The sequence below is a fragment of the Mauremys mutica genome, chromosome 2 (assembly GCF_020497125.1).
Source record: "Mauremys mutica isolate MM-2020 ecotype Southern chromosome 2, ASM2049712v1, whole genome shotgun sequence".
NCBI lineage: Eukaryota > Metazoa > Chordata > Testudines > Geoemydidae > Mauremys > Mauremys mutica.
In genome coordinates, this window is record NC_059073.1 from 290,063,047 (window position 1) to 290,089,648 (window position 26,602).

Below are 26,602 nucleotides of genomic sequence, written 5' to 3' on the forward strand. Positions count from 1 at the left end.
GAAAAAAAAAAAAAAAAGCTAAGTACACTTCCAACCATGGACATTAAGTAGCATGGATCTGTTACGATGGCACAAGTGTACTAGGAAAGAAAATTATGCTAGGCCTCTTCTCCTTCCCTACCCAGCTTTCTTCTCTTAATCTCCATTGAAAGTCAAAAACATACATGGATCTGAGCTGGAGCATTTCAAGCTACAGCCAGACTCCACTATGGTATTTGAACCGAAGTGGTGTCACTTTCAGCAGGACTGAGCCTTTCACGATGACGATGTTAGCTCTTTATCCTTCTCCCAGGACCAACTCACCTGAATCAGCACTAGGATGTCATCAAAGAGCAGAACCCGATTGGTTCGGCCCACGCTGGCGAAGACCGGAAGGTTTTTGCTGTCTTCCAGCAGCCTGCGCTCAGGAACACAGAGCCACTCCTGCCAAGGGAACCAAGGAAGTATGTGATGGAGAAAGAGCTCATGGACTCCCAAAGAGAAGCACCTGTAGGAATGGGTACAGTGCATCTCACTCTGGTCACCTCAGAGCGACTAGCTGACTGCCAACGTTAGAGAGCTACGGGGGCAGAAGAAGCCAAACAGAAGAGTTTCCTCAAACTAGAGCTTCAACCACGCAAGGTTTCCAGTGGTGGAGAACCCTTGGAACCCTCCAAGGCCGCACCCTGGAAGCGGGAGACCTAGATAAGTCTTCACTGAGTCTACATCTGTTTTTGTCCCCAAGAACATTTGGGTTCCATATGCTTGAATGGGGCCTGGTTCAAGTAAGCTTATAGTCACGTCTGAACCAGTCAGCCACACAGCCCCAAAGAGGACTGGAATGTGGGAGCAATACTAAACTTTGCCTCCCCAGGAAGAGAGGGGTGGAAGGAAGCAGGTAATGTAGGAAGCCTACTGAACTCTTGCCTACTTCTGGAACAAAAAACTGAAGACACTGCAGTTGAGGTCTTTGGATAAATGTTCTCTCACTTCTGGTGGGGACAGGCACTTGCTGGAAGTGCCATGGAAGAGGAGTTACAGCCAGAGCCGGATGCTGCTCCCAGGTAAAGGAACATGAGACGGACCCCTGCCAGCCCCAGAGTGGAGGACCAGGATGGTTGTTCACCCCCAGATAGAGGATTAGGGAGGCAATGTATATTTTGTAGGCTTCAAGACACCAGCAGGAGCTTGGCCACTATTACTTGCACCTTAAGGAGAAAGGATGCTGAAGGAATAGCAGGCAGCAGGGCCCCTGCTCAGAGGTCACAGTGCCACCCCCAGATAGGCAGAACACAGGCCTCCTAGGACAGGAGGGCAGTGGGGATTTGTACAGACTGAAAAGGGAGTGTTTGGGGATCTGATCGAGGCAGTTGTGTGGCGGTCTGAGGCAGGAATGGGGGTTTTGTAGCATTTGAGGGGGGCTTAGAAATTTGGCTAGTCAATTAAGCCACACTGAGCCCTGAATATTTTAGGGGTCACCCTTCTTTGGTGAAGAGGGTGTTGAACAGGCTCTGTGAATGAACCCATTATGGAACCTAACCTGAGAATACAAGACCTGGGGCCCGCTGTATGGCTCTCCAGACTCACGGGGGAGGCGTTGGAATGGCCAGCCCTTTGGTAAAGTGGATCCATGAGGACCTGTCTAGTTCCCAGTACAGTGTATGCTCTGGAATCTCTTGTCCTGGGCCATCAGCATGACCATGAAGGACCGCAGACCGGAGGGCCACCGAGGTGCTGTTCCTGACTCACCGTGAGTTTGTTTCCCAAGGACTTCCACAGGGCTTTGGTCAGGCAGGCTTCATCCAGGACTTGGCTAATGAAAGACTGCAGCTTGGCATATTGCTTGGCCACTCTGGTGACGAGTTCTTGGTCAGGGCACTGTCAACAGGAGAATGCGCTTTTAGGAATGTTTCAGCTCGACCTGTACCAGATCTCCATCTCTTCCTACATCACAGCTGTAGGAGAGACGTGGCAGATCTGAATTCATTGTGCTGGCCCTTATTACTAGTGTGTGAACTGCTGATTTATTAAAAGCTCTGATCTAGGAATTATTTTGGGGGAGTTCTCTGGCCTGTATTATACAGGTAGTCACAGACATCCCTTTTGATCATGGAATCTGTCATTCTATTGTCTAATGCAGGGGTTCTCAAACTGGAGGTCAGGACCCCTCAGGGGGGGTTGCAAGGTTATTACATAGGGGGTCGCACGCTGTCAACCTCCACCTCAAATCCCGCTTTGCCTCCAGCATTTATAATGGTGTTAAATATATTAAAAAGTGTTTTTAATTTATAAGGGGGGGTCGCAGTCAGAGGCTTGCTGTGTGAAAGGGGTCACCAGTAAAAGACGTTTGAGAGCCACTGGTTAATGGTTAGAGCAAATTACAGCTTCAGGCCTCTGAGATCTATTCCTCTGCTTACTGGGTGACCCTGGGCCAGTTACTTTCCCGCTGTATAGCTGGCTGTATTATGGGTGGCCTGCATTATGTTGCCATTTAAGATGGGCAAATAGTGGATTTTTCTATACATGGGCAATTCCAAAACAAAACAAAAAGCTTCACATCAGGTCAAACCAAAAATGAAATTGAGATTTTTGATGCATCAGAAAGTCAAATAACTTCAAGTCAGGTCAAAAAAGTGTTTCATTTGGACATTTCCAAAACATTGATTTTTTTGGTTCAGGTCGACAAAGGACGCATTTTTTGGTGAACAAACTATTTGCAACTAGAGCTGGCAGAAAGTTTTGGCAATGCCTAATGATTTTACAGTAAAGTGTTTTAGAGTCTGTAGATGAAGGAATCTGCACCAACACGGTCCTCTACCACCGCCTACCTGTTACACACATTTTCCTTACAGCATACGGTGGTTACAGTATCACAATACTCCAGAGCTCTGTGCATGGAATACCGAGACTGGTTGTCGAATACCAGTATGAATAGTCTAGTTACCTTGCCAATGGCCTCGCTGAGCCTGGTAAGGATGAGGGCATATTGCTGCACGTGATCCCGGAGAGGTTTATGGAGTACTGTATGCAGGGCCACCGGAATGGATGTCTCAGAGGTGAAGTCTGCAAGGAATTGCTTCAGTGCCGTCTTGTGTGTCTTCCAGAATTCACTGCAAGGTTTCCAGTCAACAAGACACCAGTTCATTACTGGGCACGTGTCCCCACACTAAGTAGTGTCTAACCTGCTTCTCTTAATGAGGCAGCTTTTCACAACCGCCCACCTGCTCAGCCAAACAAACATTCAGTCACACCCATGCTACACAGCAACTTTGCTGACAGGGCACAGGTGACTCCCAGGCAGGGATGTCAGTAACTATGGCCAATGCAGAAGTGTGGCCTAGTGGGGCAGTCATTGGACTGGGAGACTGTATTCCACACCTGCCACTGGCCTGCTGTGCGACCTTGGCAAAAACCACTCACCCTTTTTGTGAAGTACACATAAGGAGTATGGTGTTACAGTCACACTGCTGGACTTACACACTAGACAATACACTAGTGGACCGATTCAGATAAAAGCCCCGAACTACTGTCTTGTCTGTTCGATATCCTTTTCCACAGGTCTTGTTACGGTAAGGACCGGCAACAAACAGTGCAAGAAAAGCTACTGTAATGAAGTTCCTGGCCCAGTTTTACAGACCCAAATTTGGATGAAAACCGCAAAGTTTGAATATTTCCCTTAAACATGTGAGGTTCCCCTACCACTAACGCACACAGCCCTCGCCCCCAACTCTATCCTTGATATTAATATCATTATGTGCTGGCTACCAACCAAAGCCGTTCAGTGTTGAAATGCAGTCATTCGACTACAGATCTGTTACACGTAGTAACTCACTGAGTGAAACTGATCAGGAATTAAGGGAAGAGGGAAGTTACTTTCGCAGCATCTAGGCCAGTGGTTTTCAACCTTTTTCATTTGAGAACCCCTAAAAATTTCAAATGGAGGTGTGGAGCCCTTTGGAAATCTTAGGTTGAAAGCCACTGATCTAGAAGGAGCAAGCTGACCGCACAGCCAGCAGCTCTGCTATTGTCCTTGGCAAGTCTACAAAAATCTTTCAAATAGAGAAAACGTTGTGTATAGTATGTGCAAATTTCCAGGCCTTCCAGTTCTGACTGGAAATTAAATGCTTCTCTGAACACTTCTAACAGGGCAAATCCTCCAGCAGTTCTGATTTTATCTGCTCTTTACCTGAGCTATTTTGCAATTCTGCAGTGGTTACTTGTGCCTAATTATGAGCAGGCTTTTGAATGTTCTATTCAAATGGCAGTTTGCATGGTCTGTCTCCACTACGCACCTGAAAAATTGCACAAGATGTGATTCCGTGGAGCTGAAATGGAGCTTCTGCCGGATACCGAGGTCTTTGACCTTTTCATGGCTTGCCTCTCTTTACCTCAGTGACTCTCTCCCCTCATTGTTTCCCAGCAAGATCTGCTGGAAGGAGCTGGGAGAGCAAATCACAGGGGATCCCTCCTCACTTTGAGCTAAGGACCATCTCAGAATCCATCAAGATAGTGAGAGAGAGCAGCAGCGGCTCTGGTTCTAGGATACTACCTAACCTGAAATGGGTGTTCGGTTGCTGCTCAGATAGCTTTGGGATTGGAGCAATGAAGCTGTGGCAGTGCATTTCTGCACGGGTTGGTCCTGGGGGGGGCAAGGTTCCAGGAAGACTTGTACAGTCCGCACTACAGTGCATGCTACTGCAGCTTCACTGCCATTAGTACCCGAGCTAGGTCAGGCCTGTTTACACATGCTGCCATCACACTTCGTGACTTCAGTGTAGACATACCTTAAAAAGTAGCTGCACTCTTTGGTTTACATGCTGTGACACACTAAGCAGCACATTCTGGTCCCTTTTCGCTCGCCTTCCTGCCGAGGATCTAAACACTCAGTTCAGTCACTGTTAGAGCTGAGCAAATCACTGATTTTTCAGTTCACCAGCAGTTCCAAGAGGGGTTTGGGTTCAAATCCAAAAAAGCGGAGACATTTCAGCAGTTCAACCCAACTCGATTTAAAGAAGTGGTTTGAGCCAAAGACTTTGTTTCCTGGCATTTTTAAAGGGCCAGATTCAAAGTCAGTGGAGGAGGTGGTGGTACCTCCCCATACAACTTTTAGCCTAGTGGTTAGGGTGTAACCTGGCATCGTGGCCTCCACTGAAGCTGGAAGCAGCCTGCATTGTGGGTTTGCAACCCAGCCATGAAGTAGAGATTACTCAGTGCTATCCCATTACCACGCTGGCTGGATTACTAGAGTGATGAGGCACTTTCTGGCCAGCATATCACTGTAGCAGGGCCAGCTCCCATAAGCCAGGGGACTCTGGGACCTGCTTGAAGCCTCCCTCCTTTAGCTTTCCCTCATGCAGACAGGGTTATTCCCTCAGGCTGAACAGGACACTGGAGGGTCTGAAGCCACTAACCTTTTATTCTTTGCTGCCTGGTCAAAGCCCTGGACTACAACGCAGTTTGCAAAGGTGACAAAGTATCTGTAGGTAAAGAGAAAGAGAGGCCGAGTTTGGGTCAAGTGGTCGCTACCAGGTTTAAGAGGCATTGGGAGACTCTTGTGGCTCTTTTGAAAGCCTATCATGTCTGTTACGTTTTTTGCCCAGGGTGTCAGAGACGGAGACTAAGCCCATAGACTATTCCCTCCATGCATGTTCCCTACTGAATGCCCTCCAATGCCTTGTATAACTTTGCTTGGGAGATCATTAATGGGGAACATTCCCCACTAGGCTGATTACCAGGAAAGTACCTTAAGATCCACTTTGCTCAGGCAACAGCAGCCCTGGAGGGTTAGTCTGCAGGGACTGAACCCAAGACCGGCGATCTAACCCTATGGGCTTCTACTGAGACACAGAACCAGGTCTGCTAGACTAAACCCAGCAGACATGGTCTCACCACCAGAAGCAGACAGCCACAATGTCAGCACGTGTTCTGCTCCATTTTGTCTAATTCCTTAAAACCACCAGGTGTTCTGTGGGAGGCAGGTTGTTATATCATTTGTAACCCCCCTGCCTCACCACCCACACGTTGCTTCTCCCCAGAAGCATAAGAGGGAGATGGCTTTGGTATGGATGTGTCTCTCTCCCCCACCATTAAACACAGCACTATGCACCCGCAGAGTCAGATCACCCTGCGTGCTAAGCATGTGACATTGCAGGATCGGGACTAGGGTGTGTAGGCAATCCGATCTCCAAGCACGGGACCCGACACCCATGCGGAGGCCGGCCTACACAGAGAGCAGGGATGCTGGATATCACACCTGAGTTTGGGATGACTGCGTTTCTAACGAACGGCAGAGCAACGATAAGCTGCCGGTTATCCCAGATTTTAATGGAGTTTATAGCACCCCAGAGCCCAATCCTGAAAACACTCCTGCATAGGAGCAGTCTCCTTGGCGGCGGTGCTTTAACAGATTCAAATGACTGTGACATGTTACTTTTTCCACTCCGTGTCCCAGTGAGGTCTGCTTGCTTCCCCGCACCCCGATCTAGACACAAGTCCTCCCATCCTGATCACAGCACAAACTCGGGTTGCATATAACTCAGTCCTGGCTTATATCCCCACCCTCCACCCCTGTAAAGCTTCTAAATATCAGTGTGCACCAGGCTGCATCTTAAACCTCTTCAGAGGAAAACAAATCACAGCCACAGCTAGGGAAAGGACACCAACTAGAGACCAGGGGTTCTCAAACTCCGTCGCACCGTGACCCCCTTTGGACAACACAAATTACTATATGACCCCAGAAGGGGGAGACTGAAGCTTGAGCCCACCTGAGCCCCACTGCCCCAAGTGGGGAGGCCAAGGCCCGAGCCCCACAGCTCCAGGCGAGGGGGCCAAAGCGGAAGTCCAAAAGCTTCAGCCTCAGGCAGGGGTCTGTAACCTGAGCCCCACTGCCCAGGGTTGAAGCCCCGGGCCCCAGCAAGTCTAAGTCATCCCTGGCGACCCCATTCAAATGGGCCCCTGACCCACTCTGGGGTCCCGACCCACAGCTTGAGAACCGCTGAGATAGACAAAGATTTCATCCTGATCCTCCAATAGGTTTGCTTCAGTAATCGACATTATAGTGTCTTTGTACTTACTGGACGTAGATACTGAGAAACAGGTCTCCCTTCCACAGGATGTAGAGGTCTTGGAGGCAGAGCGACGGGGAGATGCTAAACTTCTGTTTCAGCGTCCGGTGGTTTTCCTCGGTCAGGTCCCAGAGAGCGTGGAAGCGGTCGTTCAAAAGCAGCAACAGTTTCAAGTTATCCTTTCCTTTCTGCTCATGAGGCTCTTTGAAAGAGACCAAGAAGAGATGATACTACGAAGTCACAGAACGATAGAAGTGCAGGACTGGAAGGGACCTCGAGATGGCTTCTCCATCCAGTCCAGTCCCCTGCACTCACGGCAGTGCTTGGCGATGAGGCCCAAGAAGTCTCCTGGGAGACACATGGTGCAGTGCATCACTATGGTATTGTATTTCCTCAATGGACCCATGTACATGAATCTGAGACATTCTACAGAGAGAAGAGCTGATGGCTCGCATGTGTGGTCACCCTCTTACCTTAAGAAGTTGTGTGAATCACATACTCAGCTGGTGTGTATTGGTGTTGCTCCATTGAAGTCAATGGAGCGCCACCAACATACACCAGCTGAGGATCTGGCTGTACAAGTTCTATTTGCTAAGAGCTGGGTGGTCATCGCTATCAAGAGGATAAGGCAGGAGGAGCACAGCAGCTTAGGGGACTAGGCAAGGGAGTGAGAACCAATCGAACTTCACTCCTTCGTGCTGAAACAAGCTTGCAAGTGGATGCAAGACTGGGGGCTTGGTTTTCAACACCAAGGACCTGAATGGAAAGTAGCACCAGTTTAGATCTATTATGGATCTGACTCTCTTCTCACACCAGTAGGAATCTGGATTTACTGCAAGGAAACAGCCGTCAATGATCCAAGCCGACGTCTTGGACCAGAGGTCACATGCAACCTCGTAGAGTATGTACTAGGATAGCACCCTTTGCATGGGGTTAAGTAGCAGTGTAGACAGCAAGGCACAGCTTAGGCAAGTAGAGCATAGACACGCTTGAAGAGTGTGGTTATGCCCCTGAACACAGGCCCTACACGGCTCCCTACTCACCCAAGCCTCGCCTTCCCCGTTTACATTGCTATTTTAGCCGTGGTGTGTTCTGCCATCTCCCAGCTGCTGGTGCCCTTCCCCCTCTGCGGGGAAAGGTGCCTTTCCCTGCTGCCTCCCTCACCTGAGCTTTTCGCTGACACGTGTATCTACAGATCACAGGGTGGACGTAGCTTGTCTCTTCACTGCGGTGCGGGGCTACACATCACTACACACCGCTTTTGGTTGTGTGTAGTGTAGACGTAGCCTTAAACGCTGATTAATCTGAACTAGGTTTAGATTCCATTTCCCCAGGTTAGAACATCTTCCAATACGCCTGCCTCAGTTACCACTGAAGCCCAAGGACAGCATCCATCAGATGCCGGGAAGCAGAGATTCACAAGCAGATGGCTACATTCTCCTCTGTGGGCTTACCCGCCTGGAGCAGGGGCTTGAGAACGATGGTGTTGATACGCGCTAGACACGCGGAGAAGGTTTCTTCTGATCGTAGGAGTGACTCTGTCGCTTCAGTGGCACACATGTCCTAGATGCAAACAGAGAGTTAAGGCCGTTCACTATAAAGAACCCTACACCACCCTACTATAAAGAACCTCAAGGCCCCCAAATTGGGCCCACCTGGTGCTGCCCACGCAGTGAGAGAGGCGCCCAGCCCAACAGAGCAATCTAAAGAGAGAAAAGCGGGAAGGGAACTAGAGGGACAGAGAGGTGAAGTGACTTGCCCAAGGTCACACTGCAAGGTCAGTGGCAGAGCTGGGAACAGCGCCCAGTTTCCCCTCCTCCAAACACTAATTCTCAGACCACTGCTTGTGTCAACGGACCATGCTGCCTCCTTGCAAGACTTCAGCAAGCATCAGAGCTTTCAGAAGAAGGCCTTGAGCTTTTCTAACACCGAACTAATGCCCCAAGAGCTGGACTCGCTTTCCTGAAGGAAGCCCCTTTATGCCCAAAGGACGTACGGCGAGGACAGGGTTAGTTCAAACTCCCCCCACCATTAGCATTGTGCCAACGAGCCTTAACTCACCTCCGGTGGCAGCAAAATGTGTTGTATGCTGCCACCAAGCTATCCACCACAACAGCTGCTCTGACCACATCCACCCCGAGGGAGCAGAAAGTCGGATTGCCCTGGCTGTCCAGTTACATCTGTCCTCACTGCTGCACAGAGCGGAAGTGCTTGAGTAATACTGCTTGTGTTCACAGGCCAACCAACAAACTCCTATTGCTTCCTCTTTAAAAGGGGAAAAATACTAACCCAAGCGCTGCTAGCTAACGTCACGGAGAACCACAGTGAAAAGAATCCAAGCAGTGAAGAAAATCAAGGGCAGGGTGAATGTGGTTTGGAGATCCCGCTAACAGAAAACGTGCCACTGTAACTAAGACTACAAACAAGACTTTTTCTGAGGCTCTCTGTGATAGCCGTGGGCACTTAACTTCCCTAAATTACAGGGTTATGAAATTCCGTAACGTTGGAACAGTGCGCATGACTTAAAAGGCTGGTTTTTGCAAGAACATTGGGACAGGAAATGCCCGCGCATCATAATAAAAATCAAGACAAGACAGGCATCTTAACCCCACTCACCTTCCAAGTTCCAGACTGCACAAGTGCAGGGGAGTAATGAACCAGAAAGCAGAAGTGAAAAAAAAAAAAAAAAGTCAAAGACAGCAAGAAGACTGTAGGTGTCTAAACAATTTTGGTTTTAGGTGCATTTATCCCACTGCCTGTAGACATGAAGATGAAATTTCTCCTCACTCAGATCTCTTACAATCTTACATGCCCCCCCCAATATTGGGATTGCGGCACCTTACCATTTAATGCGAGGATAAATGCAACATCTCCATGATGTAAGGAAATATCATTCCTACTTTACAGGCTGGCAAATGAGGCACAGAGAAACTGAGAGATGGATATCCAAAGGTAGTAGGAACCTAACGATGCTATAGGCATCTAGGGCAGGGGTAGGCAACCTATGGCACGCGTGCTGAAGGTGACACTCACACTGCCTGGGTCCTGGCCACCGGTCCGGGGGGCTCTGCATTTTAATTTAATTTTAAACAAAGCTTCTTAAACATTTTAAAAACCTTATTTACTTTACATACAACAGTTTAGTTATACATTATAGACTTATAGAAAGAGACCTTCTAAAAACGTTAAAATGTATGACTGGCACATGAAACCTTAAATTAGAGTGAATAAACGAAGACTCGGCACACCACTTCTGAAAGGTTGCCGACCCCTGATCTAGGGAACATTTTCAAAAGCACCTAAATGGGTTCTGTTCCCAGCTAAGTGCAACTGAAAAAAATCCCACTAGGCATCCAGCATTATCTTTAGATGCCTTTGAAAATCTAGTCTTAACTGACTTGGCCAAGCTCACAAGAAATCTTTGGCAGAGCAGGCATTTGAACCCAGAGCTCCAAAATCCCAAGCTTGCAACCTGATCACTGAATCATAAGCACTTAAACATGTTCCCTAGCTGTAGGAAGAAAGGTTTTGCTTAAACAAGGTTAGCGTGCAAGCTAGCTGGTGCATGACAGCTTATTTTGCCTTCTAATTTGGTATGGCTGAAGCAAGCAGTCAGAGATCTACTACATCCACAGAGAACACAAAGTTAGATCAGGCTGAAATCTGACACTGAAATTGATAGAAATGTTAGGTTTTTTATTGTTTTTTTATTTTTTTATTTTTTGGAGGGGGGTGGTTCGCTGAAACGTCACCCTTTCACCAGCTTTGTTCTTCACAAAATTCCCACCCCGGGCTCCTTCCCACATTCCTAATCACCTACTCACTTCTGATGCAGGCAGTGCGCATTAGGAATGCTTTCTTCTGAACCATCAGGGACAGGCCACTAGATTCAGGATGAAGGACTTCTCTAATCCAGTTTTCTCTCAACCCCTATACCACACACTGCCTTGCTAAAAGCTTTTGCGATCGGTGTTCGCTTTCACTGGAAGGCTGCCTACTAGCTCCAGTACTCAAAATTACAGTCATGGGTTGACGTCACTTATTACGTAATCAAGCACTCAGCCTTTTAAAATAGCATTTGATACAACATCCATGACATATAAGCTTGCTACACCACATGATCTAATGAGGCATAGTGGGGTAAGGGCAGAATTTCCACCTCAATTTCCCTGCTCTGTTGACTCAAGCCCTTTACCCAGACAGTTCTTAGAATAGAGAGCGTGTCTATACACCCAGAATCTGATAGCACTAAGGAGAGGTAAAATCCATCACCTATTGAACAAGGTTGATGCTGATTCAGGGCTGCAGGCAAGGGAAAGCACAGGTCGCTGTGTGCGCTCATGTGAGGAACTGAATGAAAACTGCAGTAGAATGGGGAGGACTGAACTTTACCAGTAGTCACAGAGCCCCCCTGGACAGCAGTTTCACAAGACTCAGTTGTTTTCTCCATGTAAGTTTGTTGGATCCATAAAGACAACACAGGTACGATCTGCCCACTCTGGAAAAGTCTGCTCCCACTCTTAATACTGAGCCTATGCACACACTGATCTTTGGCACCCCTGGATCAAGACACTTTAAAAAGCAGAGCTGCCAAGTTCTGTGCAGATCTGACATTATGTACAAGTTCACTTCTTAGTTTGCATGTAACCATAATCTCTAGCTTTAAAAGCTGTGTGGATTTAGCACCGGCGAGAGGAGTCAAACAGGCTGCCTTGGGAAATGAAGCCCTCTGTTGATCTACAGGACAGCAATAGGACAAGCTCCCCACACACTGCCCTGCCAGCATGCTTCACATCCAGTTTCGGGGGGAAGGGGGGCTTGGAAAATGTCCTCGAGGGAAGTGTTTCTCAATGACTCATCCATGGACTGGTGGCAGTCCCCAAGATCTCCCGGAGACAGTTCAGGAAGGCGGCGAGCCGGTCCCTGGTATCAAAGAGGTCGAGAAACACTGCTCTAGGGTAATGGAGTAATTGTCTCCATAGCCCCACCAAGATCTAAGCCTCCACCAAGTAGCCCAAAGCCCGGTGATAAGTGAGATGTAGAAGCCAGATCCAAGATCTTCCCACTCCAAACTCATCGCACACGAACCAAACTTCCATTAGAAGGGAGCCACCTTTAATTCCAGCTGAGTGGATGGATTATCTGTGGTAACAAGGCCTATCCAAGGCATAATGGAGCTGCCAAATAAGCACCCCACAAAATGCACGGACCTAGGCGCGTCTTTAAGAAATGAGAAAGTATAATACCCATTGGAGGATAGGAATGAACACACACACACAGGTTAGTTGACCTGTCCAGTGTAAGAGCTGGGAATTCGGCTTGGTAAGCCAGCCAATTTCCGGTAAAATAAACTTCAGTGTGACCACAATCAAATATTGTTAAATATTAAAGCAAGAATGATCTGACATAGGTGACAGCCTACCTTTTCGATTATCAGAGGGGTAGCCGTGTTAGTCTGGTTCTTTGCTGCTTCTACCTTTTCGATGGCTTCATGGTGCCATTCTTTCATTTTCTAAAACGTCATTGTTTCATATTTTTCCTCAGTGAACTCAGTTAAGGAACTTATGTGCAACAACAAAATAAAAAATCCAAGTATCTAAGGCTAAGCCTGCTGGAGGCCAATCTTCTTTTTTGTTACTTTTCTAATAAGTTGGTGCTTTAAAATATTTGACCACTTATTTTTGGACTGGTCAAAGGCCCAACCCAAGTGGGAGTAGAACCCAATTCTAACTTGCAGTCCTATGCCCTCCACTCACTTATTTCCTCAGAATGACCATTGACGGAAAAGGCCCTTAGACGTTAGACATGACTCAACGCCTCCTACAGAAGAGTGGGTTAGATCATGGCCAGTTTACAAAATACATTGCAAATGAGGAGGTAATGGAACCTTTAACATGACTATTAATTTCCAGCAGGAGATGCTGGGTTAGAGCCTAGGTTTTTCTTTCACTCAGCTCAGTAACCCACCGACTCTGCAGTGAGGATGCAGGCTAAGTCACTCAAGCGCTGACAGACCCCCAATGCCTTACACAATCCTCCTGGGGGCCTAAATGGACCAACAAGTTCTCCCACAATTCCCTGGGAAAGAACACAAGAGACATTCAGCTTGGTGCAGGACTAAAGATGTGCCCCCAGAAGTCCTAGCGACACACAAGGAAGCACAGCACCAGACCCAGGCTAGTCTAACCCAGGCTAACTCTGCAGTGAAGACACCCCTAACAAGGGTATTGGTAAGCACACGCCTAAGATCTCTGAACTTCCCCCCACATGCTGCCTTTGCCTTTTTAGACTCTACACTTTCCAGGGCCAGAACTGAGCCCTTCTGTGTCTGGGATGTACCTAGAGCACCATTCAGGCACTACTGCAACCTAACCTAGAGGTTATTTTTTCTTAGTCAATGATCAATTTCCCACTGGGCTAGACACTGTACAGATACAAAGAGGATGCTCCCTACAAACAGGGCACAACATACTTAACATGGTTTTGTTCATGATTTAGCTTTTCCCAGTTGCTTATATTATTGCACCTGCGCATCTATATATAAAGTTGTATGAACAAGTTGCCTCATAGAGCGAAGGGTTGGGCTACAGACGGATTCCTCTTCTAGATACTTCTGGCGCCTTTCATCCCAACGATTTACCATGGGGCTCCATCATTTCATCTCTGGCATGCTTCTCTCCAGAGGTGGCTGCAAACATGCCATCAAACGTCAAGGGAGACAGAAGAGTTTTCACAAGAACATTGAGGCTGACCTTGATTTTCAGGTCCATGAAATCTTTAACATCCATGCAGGAGAGACAGGAGCCCTTCATCTCTGTACAACACAATCGGGAGTTGCTGAGTGCTGCAAAAAGCAGCAAGAAATATCCCTGGTGAATGCAGGCAAGTCCTGCTTTTTATTATTCATAATACTATTGGGAGAATGGGTGGGGCAGGGATGCTAAGAAAACAGTCCCTTATTTTTTAAGCACCACATTGGCAACCCTATAAAACGTTCTCAAACACAGTGGTGCACTTTGGAAAACCAAGCTGGTTTTGCACTTGTGGTGCTGTGGAATCAAGGCATTTTGAGGCCAATATTCAGGCTGCTCGGGTTCGTACAGCATTTCTAGTGGAGCTGAATGCCACAATGCAGTATCTTGGGTAACATAGCGATGGGTGGCATCAAAATCTCAAGATCAGCATTTCAGAAAAGTCTGGTTATTCAGGGTTTTAAAGCAGCCCTACAAGTACCACTAGTGATTGGATGGAAACAAGTTTGAACCATAAGAATGGTCATACTGGGTCAGACCAAAGGTCCATCAGCGCAGTATCCTGTCTTCCAACAGTGGCCAGTGCCAGGTGCTCCAAAGGGAGTGAATAGAACAGGTAATGATCAAGTGATCCATCCCCTGTCGCCCATTCCCAGCTTCTGACAAATAGAGACCAGGGACACCATTCCTGCCTGTCTTGGCTAATAGCCATTGCTGGACCTATCCTCCATGAACTTATCTAGTTCTTTTTTGAACTCTGTTATTGTCTTGGCCTTCACAACATCCTCTGGCAAAAAGTTCCACAAACTAACTGTGCGTTGTGTGAAAAAACACACTTCCTTTTTTTGTTTTAAATCTGCTGCCTATTAATTTCATTTGGTGACCCCTAGTTCTTCTGTTATAAGAAGGAGTAAACAACACTTCCTTATTTACTTTCTCCACACCAGTCATGATTTTATAGACCTCTATCATATCCCCCCCCCTTAGTTGTCTCTTTTCCAAGCTGAAAACTCTCAATCTTATTAATCTCGTCTCATACGGAAGCCGTTCCATACCCCTCATCATTTTTGTTGCCCTTTTCTGAACCTTTTCCAATTCCAATATTTCTTTTTTGAGATGAGGCGACCACACCTGCACCATAACGGAACTTTCCAGGAATGGGTTCTGAGATGGTCTTTTCTAGTCACCATATGTTCTGAGTTTTCCACAGATGTATTTAAGACTGGTCCAGAGAGCCAAATCTGGGGAAAGGCTCTGATTTGGTCTATTGTTCTTTCTTCCTTAAAGATTAAGGCACGTTTCTAGTCCATGCAACTGTGATAAGCCACATCCCAGCATTGTAATATGCTGCAGTGTCTGCATTCAGACTAGAATCCCAACAGAGCTCTTTCATCTCGTGAGGAAAAAATAGGTCCAAGCTTTATTTTGGCGAACAGACACTCTGAAGCAAGCTCTTCACACCAGACTTTCACACAGCATAGTGTGTTAGTGTCGGGGTGGATTTGATTTAAATCACTAGTCAGGAAGACTCGATTTAATCATGGTTTTCTACATAAAAGTACATTCTTGTTGGTTGTTATAACCTTAATACATATTCTTCACAACTCAGAGATAGATGCAGGTTTCATTTTTAGAAGGTACACACGATACATTTTTAAACAATGATTTATTTTGAAAACTGTTCAGATTATTTATCAGAAAATGAATGATTGTTTGGTTATTTAATTTACAAATATAATTGAACCAGATATTTATGAAGTCATTGGGAGGTGAACTATCTCCAGTCCAACAGGTTAATCATTAATATTTGGAGGATTTTCTTGCCATGCTGTCATTAAGTAGTCTGGATTTTTTTCTTCAACAGCAAACATAATATTTTAACAAAACAAGCATGTGTCCCTCGCTTCTCACATACATTTCCAGACTTCTTCTCCTTGCCCAGATCTATCCTGCCCCCAGCAATCTTCTATTCACTGAACTTTTAGAAACTTTGCACTTTGAGAGAGGCAAGGGATTGACTCTGCATACACAAGTTTGCAGAGGGACAATAGGGTTGAGGCGTGTAATTTCTCACCTCTCAAATGTTTTCCGTGGGAGCGTTTGTATTATTTGAACAGGCTTCATTCAAAAAATAACCCTGGGGGGCAAAATTATGACGACTGACTGAGCTACTTCTATCCCCTTCATGAGTGAAATCCTGGGCCCAGTGACAAAACTCCAATGGTCTTAAAAAAGGGCAGAATCCTGGGCCCTAGGAGTCTAATGAGCAAGTTATAGATCCCGGGGGTAGGGGGAAAGAGGGTCAGGAGCAGTAAATCAGCAGGACTATATGGTGCTTAGTCAGTGGTTTCAACCCCAGTGACACATAAGCAGAGTCTGTGGGGGAAGCACGACCAGCCCAAGCTGGCAGCCTGTCTCTCGCTTTGCACGGAGCTAAGCAGGCAACAACAGAATCTGAAAGGTCTAGTTATGGAGTTATTGCGTGACATCCTCCCAGGCTGATCGTTCTCCTCTATTTGACATTGGTGAGGCCTCATCTGGAGTACTGGGTCCAGTTTGGGGCCCCACACTACAAGAAGGATGTGGAAAAATTGGAAAGAGTCCAGCGGAGGGCAACAAAAATGATTAGGGGGCTGGGACACATGACTTATGAGGAGAGGCTGAGGGAACTGGGCTTATTTAGTCTGCAGAAGAAAAGAGTGAGGGGGGATTTGATAGAAGCCTTCAACTACTTGAAGGGGACATCCAAAGAGGATGGAACTTGGCTGTTCTCAGTGGTGGCAGATGACAGAATAAGGAGCAATGGTCTCAAGTTGCAGTGGGGGAGATCTAGGCTGGATATTAGGAAACACTATTTCACATGGAGGGTGGTGAAGCACTGGAATGTGTTACCTAGGGAGGTGAATCTCCTTCCTAAGAGGTTTTTTAAGGTCAGGCTTGACAAAGCCCTGGCTGGGATGATTTAGTTGGTGATTGGTCCTGCTTTGAGCAGGGGGTTGGACTAGATGACCTCCTGAGGTCCCTTCCAACCCTGATATTCTATGAACCCCAGTACACAACTTCTACGGGTTCACTGCATGGTCCATGGACCTCTGACACTCCCCAGGAGCTGAGAAATAGTAGGCAGGTCAGAGGAGCAGGAGGAGATCATAGCAACTGCCATGATTGCTCACGGACTGCAGCTGGGGCTGTCAACACTGTATTTCAAAAATAACAGACTTTTTTCTGAGCACCCTTATGGGGTAGGAGTACCCTGTACCCAAAGGTGCCAGGGGTGGGGTGCCCAGTACCACAGGGGGTGGGGAGTATTAGCCATGTGGAAATTGAGGAAACCTTCCACTCCACGCAGCAGCCAGGCAGTCTTGGCTGCTGGGACCCAGCTCCCTGCCCTTTGGCTCCTCACCTGTGCAGGGGAAGTGAACAGGGCAGCACTACAGGGCCCTACAGGGGTCGGGAGGGGAGTGGAAAGATGCACCCGGGAGTACTGACCCCCTGCTGGACAAGGCCCCCTCCTGACTATAGCCCTTGAGCACGGCCCGGTCTGCTTTCCCTGCACCAGCTCTGTCTGGCAGGGTAAGTGGATGGGGCTGCGTGCCCTGGAGCTGCGCTGAAGGGCCAGGCTCAGGAAGGGGCTGCCTGGCAGGGGGCTCGGTACTCCTGGGGTGTCGTCTTCTGTTCCCCACTCGCAGAGGGCCCAACAACATCCCCAGTAGAGGAGCATGACTGCTAGCTGGTGGCTGCTGCAGCAGGCAGGGAACATGGCGGGCAGGGCAGGGAGCCTGGTCCTGGCAGCTGAGACCACCAGCACAGAGCCCTGTCCGTTTCCCCTGCCGGACAGAGCCCGGTCCCGACTCCAGCCTTTCAGCACGGCCCCATCAGGTCTCCATGCCCCCTGCAATAAACTTACCACACGCACCCCGGAGGGGAGGGGGTGCCCCATAGTTTGAGAACCGCTGCCCTATAGAGACACACACATTGGTTCAGCAAGTCACAGAACCGATTCTGCATTGTACAATTAGACAGTGCAGTAAACTTTATATCCTTGGACGCTACGCAACAATAAAACTGACTTTACGTCAGGATAATAGTTTTAATATGTTGAAATACAGGACAAAAGGCTTCCCGTGCGGATTTAGTACAGGACAGGCAATTTTCCATTTAAATAAGCGACATCCCTTGTAACACAGGACTCTTGACAACCCTAGAGCCTGCAGCCCACCTGCCCGAATAACAGGGTCGAGCCTTTGTGTTGGACAGTGGAAGGAGAGGATTCCAACCCCTCCCCTCGATCCAGGCCCACTCCCAGCCTGGTCCCTACACAAAGTTTGCCTGTGCTGCTCTTGCAGAGGGAACTAGGCTCTCGGCGTAGCCTTTAAAAGCAACATCTGTTCTCAAAGGCTGGAGAGGGGCAGAGCGTCTGGGCCGGAGCCAGAGCCCGCGGAAGTTGGGGAAAGTCTTTCCATAAACGTGCTTTGGATCAGGCCCTAAAAACAACTTCTCTCCAAAGAACGAAGCCTGTGAACTGCAGACCAGCGAGAACTTCCCCTGGGTGCCAGGGAAAGCAATTCAGAGCAGTCAAGCCTATTACAACAGTAGCGCTCCTCCCCTGCGCCTCACATCGTATCATGGCTTCTCTCCGGTCCTTAAAAGGAAGGCGGGTAAGACGAGCACCAACCTTAGCAGCAGCAAGTGCCAGTCAGGTGCCAGCAATCTGTGAGGCAGTGGTCTCTGCTGCCCATCAAACCCCACCAGTGACCCACGGTGGGGGGGGGGCGGCTGCTAATCCACCTACCCTGAACTGCCTTCTTCCCGCAGCTCCATCTCATCTCTCCGCTGTTCTTTCCTGCTATAGCAGGGCTGGCCAAACTGGCTCACAAGCCACATGCGGCTCTTTTACAATTAAAAGTGCAACTCACAGCACCCCCCACCCCCCAATTCTCCACCTACCAAACTACAGGGGGAGGGGGGGAGCTCAGGACCTCTGGCTCTGTGGGGTGGTGGGGTAGGGGCTTATGCCCCACGGGGAGTAGGATCTGGGGGCTTCTGGCCAGCAGGGCACAGCTGCCAGGGCTTGGGACTTCAGCAGGAGTGCGGCTGAAGCCCTGACCCACAAGATTGCCATATGCAAGTTTGGCCACCCCATGCTATAGCTCCAGAGCATTGAGTCCATGACGCAGAACTGTGCTACCTAAGATACTTATATGGCACTCATCACCATTGCATCCCCGTGCTCCATAACCGTTAGTGTATTTATCCTCACGATGCCCCTGTGAGGCAGACGGGGAACGCAGGCCCCAAGAATAAGAAATCTACCCAAGGTCCTGCAGGAAGCCTGTGGCATGAACGTGAACCCAAGTCCTAGGCTAGTGTCTCAACCACTGGGCCATCCACCCTCTGCGATGTGTCAGACCTCTAAACTCATCAGCACGGAAACGGGCCACTTAGTACAGGGCTACCAACACCGATCCCCTTCTTTTCCAGAGAAGAATGAGACGACCGTCCGTTTGGACGAGAGCTCACCAGGTGTCTGTACAGCACCTAGCACAACAGGCCACTTTGGGGTTCTGAGGTGACCTCAGAGCTACTGGACTGCAAATAAAGTCAATGCAACCTGGCAAGACAGTTTACCGGCAATCAGCGTTTGGAGAGGCTTTTAAGATCCCAAAGTTCACCTGCATTCCAAAATGCTCCAGCCGAGCTTGCAATCACACCAGGCTAGTCTAAAACTTCGCTGGGAACTCGTGCGGAGAATGACAGCAACTGTGCCATTTGCAGAGCACCCAGGCATGCTCTTCCACCGTGACTAATAAGCCTGGTATTTGTTTTTGCTCAGCCAGGGAGGGTCCAATCCTGAGCTGCACACAGGGTTCTGAATCTGGCTTCACCAAGCTACTGATCCCAGGTAAAATGGGTGCTTCCTGCCTCGTCCGGGTCTGTCTCATTCGATACAGACAAGTTCCCACACAAAAACAGGCTCCAATTGGTCTGCTGAGGAAAGGTGGCTCCAGCTAGATTCTCCCCCTTCCTTTTGCCAGGGTCATCTTGCGTTTCTCCTAAGAGATCTCAAGGCTCCTATTTTAACCTGGGGACACTGCTGAGGACTCAATTCTCTCCCAGTGCTTCTGTATCTTACATTCACCAGTAGCACCAATATCCACCTCATTCCCCCCACGTCCCTAATTAAGACACCTTGAGCCCTTGATAAGAAAGCAGAATGCCAATAAACCCTGCCTGTGGCGGACACTCCCAGAAAATGCACTGAATTCTACCACCACTGGCACAACTGAAGGGCTCTCCACGTTCAAAAAGTTTTCAGCTGCATTTTACCTTATCTATTTAATCTGGGGAGAGTAACCTTAAACACTCCCTCATGCAATCTGGCCATTTAAGGTCAAGCGAAGCCAGCTTCAACGTACACACTGGTGGCTAAAATAACTTACTTTACATAAGATGAACAATCATGTTTTCCTTGGGCTGCTGCGGCTTCAGTTCCTCTGGGCTTCTGAGCGCTGAACTACCAGTCTCTCTGATCACCACACCCACAGCTCCCTTCCTCCCTCCCACAGCAAGTTGCCTACTTGGCTGAAACACAGATCCAGGCCTGTACACTGGGCGAGAGACACAGGGCCCGGAGATAGAATTACCAAACCCTCCAAGGGAAGCTAGGCATTGGCTGCTCATTACCTTTGTTCTCCAGTTGCTTAGAAACAAAACCCCCCTGTCGCTTCAATCCAATGGGTCAATTACTGTTATATGCATGTTAGAGGCATGTAAAATAGAAGTAGGATTTAAAGGGAAAGTCATGGAATGAATTCCCCTCCCCTAGGTTACATCCCCGGAATCACCATGTCCAGTATCTCCCCAGCAAGGTATTGCCTCCTCCTCCTGTGTATTTCGGTGCTTTCCATGATCCTTCCCTGGGTGGGTTCCTTGCATCATTTACCTTGCAACGCAATTTTCACACTTGTCTGGCTTCTGCTGTTTAGAACAGCATGAGAGTCAGATCAAAGCACTGGGAAACAGGAGAGCCGTTGCTATTCAGAACACACTGTGCGCATAGCATGTTTAGTGTGCAACAGACTACAGATACATGTGTTCCCCACTGCAGCACACGAGCCGCTACACCTTCATGCGGTCACCGGCAAGGGAAGATTATTTAACCACACCTCCTCACCCACCCACCTCCAGCTGCCCTTCAACCTACCAGAGCCCTCTGCCCAAAAGCCCTTCAGCTTTTCTAATCAATCCATCCACAATTAACAAATCCCTGCAATCCTGCAGCAAGCCTACCCCATGCGTGCTGCTAAACAAAGCCCCGCACTGTCCCAGCCTGCTTCAGGGAGCGCCAGAGAGCAGGAACAAAGCCCCATTCTCTGATTCCCCAGACGCGCCGACGCTACAATTCACTGGCTTTCCTCCCCAGCTGGACGATTTCGAGGAGCTTTACACGTCGCAGGAACTTACTAGTGCAGGAGGTTCAGGGCTCATCAGGCCATCACTCAGAGGATGCTCACTGCACAAAGGAGAGTGGAGGGGTGTCCAGGCTGGGGGAGCTTTTGTTGAGAGCGATTTATTACACTGACTCCTTCCCTGCACCCCCGGAACTCCACGGCCCTTTTCAGCCTGCGCCATAATTCACTGGCCACTTCAGCGAGGGAGACTTGCCCAGCTCGGCTGTGCAGCAAGCCAGTCCATACAAGGCATGCAGGTATATACACAGCAGGGAACAATCCTATACAATAAGATAGGTCCCTTTTCTTTTCCAGCCTCTTAGGTCCTTAATGTCACCCTCCGAATCGATCCATAAACTTATGGCAAGATGAAGGGGTTTGTGGTTCAGTGTAGGGCTCCAAGCCAAGAAATCTAGGTCTTATTCTTGTTTCCTGTTAAGTGACTTGACCAAGGTTACATCTGTGCCTCAGTTTTCCCTCTCTGTAAAATGAGGAGAATACTCCTAACTAAAAGGTGGATGAAGAGATTTTGCTCCAAGGTGCAATGGGATGGCAGGGTATCATAAGCAGCATGGCTCTCCTTAAAGGAAAACTTGCTTCCTCTTTTCACCCGCTCAGGAAGTCCAAGGCTGGAGCATAGGGAGCTATATTTGCCTAGGACCAACTCCTAGGAGCTGCTTTTGAAACATTCAACTGACGTTTTTGGTCCGCGGCTTGAAGAGAAGTCACTTTCCCTGGTGGTACACCACCGAGCAGAAGTCGTCTTTCTGGTGCACAGCACAAGGGGTTGCTTTATTTACAGGGCTGTTGTGTACCATGCTCCACGTACAATCACATTTCTCTCAGACAGGGCAGGGCGGGGATCTGAACCCAACAGAAACCAATCTGAACTTCCAAGAGCAGAGCCAGCTGGTACTTTTAATCAGAGACTCTCAAAGCTCATAGCATTAGCATGCCCCACCACTAGGGGGGGCCGCCAACTGTCTAATGGCACAAACCCAAACACCCTTGCCCTGCCCCCTTCCTCAAGGCCCCGCCCCTTCTTTGAGGTCCTGCCCTGCTCACTCCAGCCCCCCCCCCCCCCCCGGTCACGTGCTCTTTCTCAGCCTCACTCACTTTCACCAGGCTGGGGCAGGGGGTTGAGGTGCCGGAGGGAGTGCGGGCTCTGGGCTGGGACAAGGGGTTGGGGGTGTGGTGGCGCTTACCTCGGGCGGCTCCAGAAAGTACCTGCACATCCCTCTGGCAGTGGCTCCTAGGCGGGGGGGGGGAGCTCCACCCCATGCCCCTGCCTGCAGGCATTGGCCCCGCAGCTCCCAATTGGCCGCAGTTCCCAGCCAATGGGAGCTGTGGAGTTGGCGCTTGGGGCAGGGGCAGTGCACAGATACTCACAACCCTCCCTCTCCCAGGGGCCACAGGGACAGTGCCGTTGCCGGCCGCTTCCAGGTGCGGAGTGGAGCGAGGGCAGGCAGGAGCGTACCTTAAACCCCCTGTGCCGCTGGACAGTTGGCGCCCGGTTTGGCTGCAGTAGCGTCCGGGAGATAGGGCCTGATTCTGGGAGACTCCCGGGGAAACCAGGAGGGTTGGCAACCCTACCCACCACACCCCCTAGCCCACAGGGGAATCATTCTCCACTACTTTACAAGCAGATGTTAGGGACACCCATTCTCTCCAGAGCTCAATGAACTTTGGACTCACCCAGTGCACTAAGCGCCTCAATAAACACATGGGTGCAGCCAAAAAACCTGCAGGTGCACACTTCCAAAACAATCAGGCTACAGCCGATCTCACTTCTCATTTTCGAAGGGAACCGGCAAAAACACCTTCCAAAGAAGAGCCTGGAAACTTAAATTCATAACTCCGCTAGACACTAAAAATCATGGACTGAATAGAGATACTGATTTATGGCTTATTACAAACAAACAATCTAAAAGCCACTAACAGCCCCTCCCCGCCAAGCTGCCTTCCCCCTCCCCTCTATCACTGGCAAGGGTGTTAATAGGCCACTTCCTCTTGAATGGTCCCGTGAAATGTGTTAACTACTTATGCTAAAGAATCTGTTCCACCAGCTGTGATGCTGTGGGTAGGTTTACACTGCAGTTAGGCACCTGCCGCTGACTCGGGCTAAGGGGCTGTTTAATTTCAGCACAGACCAGACCTGCACAACTCGTAAAGCGGCGAGGGCCATACTACTCCAAAGAAAACAGCTGAGGGCCGAACCCCCCACCAGCGCCGCCCAGCCCCCCAAAACACAACCCCCCCAGCACCACCCGCCCTGCAAAAACACTCCCCCCCACAGCGCCGCCCAGCCCTCCCCAAAACACCTCCCGCCCCGCAGAAACAAACCCTCCTTCCCCAGCACCACCCTGCCGAAACAGCCGTATTAAACCTTGGTAATATGTTATAGCAGGCCCCTAAGGTAGTATAATTAAGGTAAAAGAAAAATGTCTTTTTGCTAGAAGTAGAATAAGCTCTTCCCCCCACTTTGTAATCAATTGCCCTGTTGAATGACTGAGGTGTGACTGAGGAAGGCAGCACCTCCAGACAGCTGCCACCCTTGGAGAGGGGATGGGAGCCAGACCAGATCAGTAGAACAGGCCAGCCACCGACTCTAGCTTGTCTCCTCAGCCCTCTACCGCCAACTCGCCTTCTCAGCCTCCCCTCCCCTGCCACCAGCTCGCCTCCCCCGGCCCCGCCCACCCGCCTCCTTAGCCTCCCTCCCTCCCCCGCCGCTTGCCTACTCACCCCCCTGCGGGCCGCACAGTGGCCCGTGGGCCGTATGTTGTGCAGGCCTGGCATAGGCAGAGACGTTTGGGCTGGGGTTGCAGCCCGAGCTCCGGGACCTCTGCCCTCGTAGGGTCCTAAAGCCCAGATTCCTGCCTGAGCCTGAATGTCTACATCACAACAGCCCCCCAGCCCAAGCCAGCTGGGTGGCTAATTACGAAGTGGACATACCCTGGGAGCTCGGAAGAAGAGCTCTGTGTAAGCGTCTCTCTCTCCAACAGAAGTTGGTCCAATAAAAGAGATTCTCTCACCCACCTGGTCTCTGTAACATCTGGGACACTGGTGCCGGAAGGGAGGGTCAGAGGGCCACGGCCCTCCCTCTTTTTGAAAAGGGATGGGCCTGGCCCATCCATTTTTCTCCACAGCGGACCCTGCTCCCTTCCGCACTTCTTCCCCCGCCTGAGGCCCCAGCCCCTCCTCAGCCAGGCCGGCAGCTGGTGGAACCCGGGCAGTTGTGGGAGCCATGCGGACCCTCTGCCTGCCTGTGGTGTGGGGGGCCTGACTGCGAGCAGCTCCCGGCCCGTGTCCCCGCCACCCAGGCCGGACAGAGGGTCCGCACCGCGGCTCCCCACAGCGGCTCGCCTGGCTCTTACCATGGCCAGGCTGCAGCTCTGAGGCCCTATCCTCTAGCCGGAGCCGGGTCAGAACGGTGTGGGGAGCCGCAGGAAGCCTGGGTCCCTCCACCTGCCCTGGGCAGCGGGCCGGAGGGGCAGAGAGACAGGGGGCTGCTCTCGCACCCCCCCCCACCACCACCGGCATGGGGCAGGGCCTCCAAGGGAAGAGGAGGGGTGTTGGGGAACGAGGAGGGGGCCCCTGGCCCCCCACTTTTGGAAAGGCTCTGCCACCCCTGGTCTGGGACCAGCATGGCTACAACACTGCATCCAAAATGAATACGCCATTCTGATGTTCCAAATGGAAGACAAACAAAACTACTTTTCAGCAACATACAGATTTCCTGCATGAGCTGGTCAGGAATGATGGACGTTGATGGCAAAGCCAGAAATAGACCCCAGGCATTCGGATTTGACCTGGTCCTGTCTTTCAGCCATGAGACCGACCATCCATCCTGTATGACTGGCCATGGCAGATAGTCACCACCATGACACAACACTAATTCCTCGTACCCTCCCACTAGTTCTCAGCGGTGCCTTTACTCCCACTGTCCACCTCCCCTTCTTCCCCAGGCCTGGTTTCACTCCTCTCACGCCACTCACTCCCCACACACCACCATGCCACAGTTACACAAGCTTTGCACCCGCCCATCCTCCCATGTCTTCAGCCATTCCTGGATTTGAAGACTCCGGGATGAAGGATGTAATGATGTACTCACTCCAGGCCTGTACTCCGGTATAGTGGATAAGGCCTCGGCCTCTGTCCTATCCCTGGTTCTGCCACTAGCCTGCTGTGTCACCTTGGCAAGGTCCCTTAACTTCTCTGCCTCTGCTTCCACTCCCACCTTTTCTAGCTAGAGTCTCTTCAGTGTCTCCTGCTCTATGTACATTCATTTCCTAGCACAACGGAGCCCTGCAATCTCAGTTGCAGTCTCTAGTCATCATACAAGTAGCTACCAGTCTCCCCTCCTCGCCCAGCCGGATGGGAGTGCAGGAGAACAGGGAGATCCCTGCTAAAAAGCTGCCTAGTTCCGAATCCTTTTCTATCAAGGCCTTTGGAGCAGCACATTTGCATGGAACATCTCCTGCCTATCAAAGGGCATCCGAGGGTACCCAGCCTTCAAGGCACCTTGCTGCACCTGCCTTAAGTGTGGGGAAGTGTTACCTGTACCTGCCAGGGCTCAGCTCCCTGGCTCTCCCAGCCTCCTGAAGCATAAGCACCCCCCACTCAGCCTAGCAGGCTTTGCTGTCCCTCAGGAAGACCAGATACAGGGATTGGCGTGTCCCTGGGTCCTCCAAGCATCCCCCTGCGGTGTCCAGCCCCTTATCCACTGGGCACAGAATTATCAGGCTTGTGGTTCCCCAAGGAACAGGGCACCGCAGCCTACACCTTAGCACACAGCTCCGCACGCAGCACTTTGAGCTGTTTATAGAGAAAGCAAGAGGAAGTTTATTCAACAAAGAACAGATTCATAGGATCGCAAACAAATACTCGGAACAAAGGAAAGGTTTGGAAGAACAAACTCACAACACGGGCTAGAGCTCAAACTCAGCTAAGACGACACACGGTTGTCTAATAAAGCTCTGCTTACCCCCAAGTCCTCCTTCACAGCGTCTTTCCCCCAGAATTGCCTGGTTTCGTGAGGCCAAGCCCCCTGACAGCTTGCTTCTCCCTGACAGATGGCCACTGCCCAGGTTTCTTTCTGCACCCTCAGAGGTATCAGCTGAGAGCTTTCCTCTCCTCCCTTCTGCCCTCAGGCTGTTTACCTCTTCTGGCTAGTTTTCCTTCTGAAGTCCCCACAAGCTGTAAATTAGCATTTGACTTCATATGCTACTAGACTTCTATTGTAGGACACACAATACACAACATTCCACCAGGGCGATGAGGGTCTCCCACCTCTGGTCCGGAGAAGTCTGTCTCAAGTCATGGTACCTTGAATTACAAGGCCTTCAGCATATACATT

The 26,602-nt window shown here is 49.9% G+C and overlaps 1 protein-coding gene across 5 annotated transcripts in view; it reads right to left on the reverse strand.

Moving 5' to 3' along the window:
• The window catches only part of ALS2CL (ALS2 C-terminal like), a 75,059-nt gene that overhangs the window by 30,962 nt on the left and 17,495 nt on the right, over positions 1–26,602 (reverse strand). For 3 of the 5 annotated variants that reach the window (XM_045006294.1, XM_045006290.1, XM_045006292.1), the window contains 6 exons: positions 8,498–8,606; positions 7,053–7,245; positions 5,391–5,456; positions 2,924–3,089; positions 1,729–1,857; positions 304–423 (listed from right to left, as the gene is read on the reverse strand). In XM_045006294.1, coding sequence (XP_044862229.1) covers positions 304–423; positions 1,729–1,857; positions 2,924–3,089; positions 5,391–5,456; positions 7,053–7,245; positions 8,498–8,603 — 780 coding nt within the window. In that variant the 5' untranslated portion in view covers positions 8,604–8,606. Of the gene's footprint in view, positions 1–303; positions 424–1,728; positions 1,858–2,923; positions 3,090–5,390; positions 5,457–7,052; positions 7,246–8,497; positions 8,607–9,659; positions 9,675–20,235; positions 20,371–26,602 lie in introns of those variants that run through there. The other 2 variants (XM_045006293.1, XM_045006291.1) reach the window with 2 other exon arrangements.